Source organism: Glandiceps talaboti, chromosome 18 (genome assembly GCF_964340395.1).
Source record: "Glandiceps talaboti chromosome 18, keGlaTala1.1, whole genome shotgun sequence".
NCBI lineage: Eukaryota > Metazoa > Hemichordata > Enteropneusta > Spengelidae > Glandiceps > Glandiceps talaboti.
The window spans coordinates 19,443,797-19,449,332 of NC_135566.1; the positions used below are offsets into that span (position 1 = coordinate 19,443,797).

The following is a 5,536-nucleotide window of genomic DNA, read 5'->3' on the forward strand; positions in this document are numbered from 1 at the left end:
ATCCACTTCTATTGAACATTTGAACGAAAACCGAGTGATCCTAAACATCTGAAAGTGACGCTATGATCCTGTTACTAGTGAGCCCCACCCCTTCTTCCAACATTTACCCTAACATACTGTACTCACCGAGGATATAAATGCTATTCCATTTTTTGTGACAGTGATGTCTTCGGACCCAGCATCTTGTATTTGAATGAAAAATTTACAAATGACAATCATTATATTGCTAAAAGTACAGAACTTCAAGTTAATAACTTATTTTCCTATTTCGACAGAAATTCGTATTATGTTGTCATTCTCGCAAACCAGAGTGTGTTTTCCGCTGGAAATGGAAAATCAAGTCTTGGACTGTGCCTTGAAATGCGCAGTAGTTGACGTTGAAGTCAATGTATGTATTTAAAGAGGAAAACCACTCCAGGAAATAAAGGTATATTTTCAGAAACTTTGGGTTCTAGAGTGTCATTTCATGAATATTCATGACTCCTAAGAGCTTGTTGCCGTCATATAACAGTCATGAATATTCAGTGTGGATCTAATAAATATTCATGTCTGCTAATACCCATGATGCAATTGTGCATCACTGAAAGAACAATAGAGTTGAAAAGAGTTTCAAATTAGTTTTGTTTCTTGGCAACCAAGGGAATATTATGTGGCGTGAAAGCATGAGATTACCCTCCATAACTCAAAATTTATTAAAATACCTTTCTTTACTGGAGTAGCGTTCCCCTTTAATCTACATATTATGCATCTACATTTAATTGTTTAGAGGTATGTCATTATGTCTTCCTTTATACGTCCTGTATAATCTATTTAGATTTAAGTAGTCCAGAAGAATCCTTCTTCATCTGTCAAATTTCACCGAACATGAATCACGAATATAAGATTTGTCAATTATAACTGACAGACAGAGTGGTAATTTTTGACGAGGGGATATCATTTGCAAGCATGAAATCGCCATTTTATATATATAAAGTGGCAGCTGTTTGGAGAAATTGTTTCACCCCTTAACATACAATATTTGCGTGATGTACAAATGAAAATAAATTGCACTGAAATACAAAAATTAAGACAATCTATTGAATTTAAACTAGGCCTACCATAACTTACCTATCCCGAGTACAAGACGACATGCACTGGGCTCATATTTATAGATGGTATTTAAACTAGGCCTGCCATAACTTACCTATCCCGAGTACAAGACGACATGCACTGGGCTCATTGTTATAGATGGTATTTAGACTAGGCCTGCCATAACTTACCTATCCCGAGTACAAGACGACATGCACTGGGCTCATTGTTATAGATGGTATTTAAACTAGGCCTACCATAACTTACCTATCCCGAGTACAAGACGACATGCACCGGGCTCATTGTTATAGATGGTATTTAAACTAGGCCTACCATAACTTACCTATCCCGAGTACAAGACGATATGCACTGGGCTCATTGTTATAGATGGTATTTAAACTAGGCCTGCCATAACTTACCTATCCCGAGTACAAGACGACATGCACTGGGCTCATTGTTATAGATGGTATTTAGACTAGGCCTGCCATAACTTACCTATCCCGAGTACAAGACGACATGCACTGGGCTCATTGTTATAGATGGTATTTAGACTAGGCCTGCCATAACTTACCTATCCCGAGTACAAGACGACATGCACCGGGCTCATTGTTATAGATGGTATTTAGACTAGGCCTGCCATAACTTACCTATCCCGAGTACAAGACGACATGCACTGGGCTCATTGTTATAGATGGTATTTAAACTAGGCCTGCCATAACTTACCTATCCCGAGTACAAGACGACATGCACCGGGCTCATTGTTATAGATGGTATTTAAACTAGGCCTGCCATAACTTACCTATCCCGAGTACAAGACGACATGCACTGGGCTCATTGTTATAGATGGTATTTAGACTAGGCCTGCCATAACTTACCTATCCCGAGTACAAGACGACATGCACTGGGCTCATTGTTATAGATGGTATTTAGACTAGGCCTGCCATAACTTACCTATCCCGAGTACAAGACGACATGCACTGGGCTCATTGTTATAGATGGTATTTAGACTAGGCCTGCCATAACTTACCTATCCCGAGTACAAGACGACATGCACCGGGCTCATTGTTATAGATGGTATTTAAACTAGGCCTGCCATAACTTACCTATCCCGAGTACAAGACGACATGCACTGGGCTCATTGTTATAGATGGTATTTAGACTAGGCCTGCCATAACTTACCTATCCCGAGTACAAGACGACATGCACTGGGCTCATTGTTATAGATTGTATTTAAACTAGGCCTGCCATAACTTACCTATCCCGAGTACAAGACGACATGCACTGGGCTCATTGTTATAGATGGTATTTAAACTAGGCCTGCCAGAACTTACCTATCCCGGGTACAAGACGACATGCACTGGGCTCATTGTTATAGATGGTATTTAAACTAGGCCTGCCATAACTTACCTATCCCGAGTACAAGACGACATGCACTGGGCTCATTGTTATAGATGGTATTTAAACTAGGCCTGCCAGAACTTACCTATCCCGGGTACAAGACGACATGGACCCGGCTCATGGTTATAGATTGTCTTATGATATCCCATCGAATAACTGGAATAAGTGAAAACGTTATAAAAGGTAACATGATATGGAATGTTTATTTAGACCATATACTATGTGCGTGCGTGCGTGCGTGCGTGTGTGTGTGTGTGTGTGTGTGTGTGTGTGTGTGTGTGTGTGTGTGTGTGTGTGTGTGTCTGTCTGTCTGTCTGTCTATCAGTGAGACTGTCTGTCTGTGTGTACGTATGTATGTACGTACGTATATATGTATGTATACATGTATGTATGTATGTACGTATGTATGTACGTACGTATATATGTATGTATACATGTATGTATGTATGTATGTATGTATGTATGTATGTATGTATGTATGTATGTGTGTGTGTGTGTATGTGTGTGTGTGTATGTATGTATGTATGTATGTATGTGTGTGTGTGTATGTATGTATGTATGTATGTATGTATGTATGTATGTATGTATGTATGTATGTATGTATGTATGTATTTGTGTATGTGTGTGTGTGTATGTGTGTGTGTGTGTTTGTGTGTGTATGTATGTATGTATGTATGTATGTATGTATGTATGTATGTATGTATGTATGACAACGGTCCATGAACTCAACCGTGAATTACACACCAACTTGTTAGCTTGCAAGGAAGGAGAGCTGGATACCCTTACCAAAGCCCGACATCATGAAGATCGAGGTTAGTTTTATCAACCTCATAGTGACCGACAGCCCCTTCAAAACACATCTAAACGGCTTGTCGTCACCATCCCAGAAGACCTTAATATAAGGTTTCTGGTGATGAGAAAGCTTTGAGGTTGAAGGAAGAAGAAATCATTTTCCGTCTTGGAACGCTGGAACCCCTTGGAATTAATAGATTATTCTCGTCTTTCCCAATCTAATTATCATGATTATTGGGTATTTTTTAAATTTCAGGCGTATTCTATTGGGTTCTATTAGGTGCGTGCGAATTTAAGAACTTATCCCACGTACAACCGTTTATTTATATCACGCGCGGTTTTGTTCCATTATATTTAGAAATGTTCGGGTTGTCACCTGGCATTTCTCTGTCTCGCCAATTTTTCCTTTGAAAAAGAATATTTATTCGAAACGTCGGATTTAACAGCTATATATACGGACTGGTTTATTAGTTCCTTATGCATTTTTTATGTATGTATGTATGTATGTATGTATGCATGCATGCATGCATGCATGCATGTATGCATGTATGTATGTATGTATGTATGTATGTATCATTTGTATGTATGTATGTATGTATGTATGTATGTCAAAAAATAACAAAAATAACAAGAATTTTATGATGTCGTTAGTCGTCTTTTTTCAAACTATTAAAAATGTATTTTGCAAGTCCCATGATTACATTTTTAGTTTGTGTTTGCATTAAAAGTATCAAGTTTTGATATGTATAGCATTTGAAGTAGAATGTTGAGGAATACAACCTGTTCTATATACTATAGTCAGATGTAAAAACACAAACCATTATAAAATGATATTCGTCATCTACTAAATTTTGTGAACAAAATTTACAAAGTCGAACATTTCTTTCAATATTTAGTTGTCTGCCTTTGATGAAAGAACGCTTATATTGTGAAGAGCATCTGATGCGTGCAATTGCTGAGATGACCTCGTTTGTAGGAATATTCATGACCCCTGTCATTTATTATCATATCATTGTGACCTAACCTTTACCCATTCCTCATTGTTGGATCTTTGACTTTATCTGGAATAAGTGTGGCATACATTGGAAATGTTTGAAAATAAATTAGATTGCTATACATGGAAAAAATTTGCATTGAATGTGTATGCTCAATAGTAAATTCGTATGTAAAGGCCGAAGGTTTCAGGTACAGAAATGGTAGGCTGTACATACACGTATCAGACATGTATTTGGTACATAAACGTATATCCCTGTGTGAACAGTGTGTGTGAATATCTACTATTATAGTGAAGAACCATACTCACATCATCTTTGCTATGTGTGTCCCTATGACAGCCACTATAACAAGGAGAACGAGTCGGCCAAGCATTGTTGCTTGAAGTTATAGCAATGTATAAACCACTGCCAGTGTGTATGAAATGAACTATGTACATTCACCAATTGACCACAAAGCTCTCGGGTCACGAGTGGAACAGGTGATGACAACTGAAGTGTGCCTATATCGTACATGCAACTGAGGTCACTTGAGATCGCTATATAAAAACGGCGCAAAGAGTTTAACTGAGTCCCAGGTACAGTGCAGATATTTTACAGCCTGGTGTCAAATGTATTGTTCATCAGTAGAAGGCTACATATACCCTGGTGTGAACTCAGGGTCATTATGGTGGTAACAACGTCGTGTTGTTCATATCCTACGCCTTGTATATCAGTTGTAAAAATAAATATCGAACACAACAGAGGCAACTATATGACAAGTTTGATAAATAGTCATTGCATTTGAATACCAGAACCATGAATGATAATGAATGAATGAGTGAGTGAGTGAGTGAGTGAGTGAGTGGGTGGGTGGGTGGGTGGGTGGGTGGGTGGGTGGGTGGGTGAGTGAGTGAGTGAGTGAGTGAGTGAGTGAGTGAGTGAGTGGGTGAATGAATGAATGAATGAATGAATGAATGAATGAATGAATGAATGAATGAATGAATGAATGAATGAATGAATGAATGAACGTATGAATGAATTTAATTTGTGGTATTATGCTTATTTTGTCGATCCAATGACTTTAACTCTTTGAAAACTAGGTTATGACCTAGGTACTAATATCGTATGTCTGGAGATGTCATTCAAGTTAAAGTTTAGAGTCCTTGGTTTCATTTCCATGACATTCATAATTATGACCTATTGTCATCTCAAAAACTGTGTCTGCTGGACACCAAAGACGATAATTATGATAAGTCATCTATAGGCACAGAATTATGATAAGTTATCTATAGGCACAGAATTAT

The 5,536-nt window shown here is 38.0% G+C and overlaps 1 protein-coding gene across 1 annotated transcript in view; it reads right to left on the reverse strand.

Annotated features, from left to right (window-relative positions):
* The window catches only part of LOC144449482 (serum paraoxonase/lactonase 3-like), an 8,464-nt gene extending 3,838 nt beyond the window's left edge, over positions 1–4,626 (reverse strand). Inside the window, exons 1-3 of the mRNA XM_078140023.1 lie at positions 4,562–4,626; positions 2,552–2,622; positions 127–182 (exon numbers count right to left, since the gene is read on the reverse strand). Of these exons, the coding sequence (XP_077996149.1) occupies positions 127–182; positions 2,552–2,622; positions 4,562–4,626 (192 nt within the window). The remainder of the gene's footprint in view (positions 1–126; positions 183–2,551; positions 2,623–4,561) is intronic.
* Between the last annotated feature and the right edge of the window lie 910 nt (positions 4,627–5,536).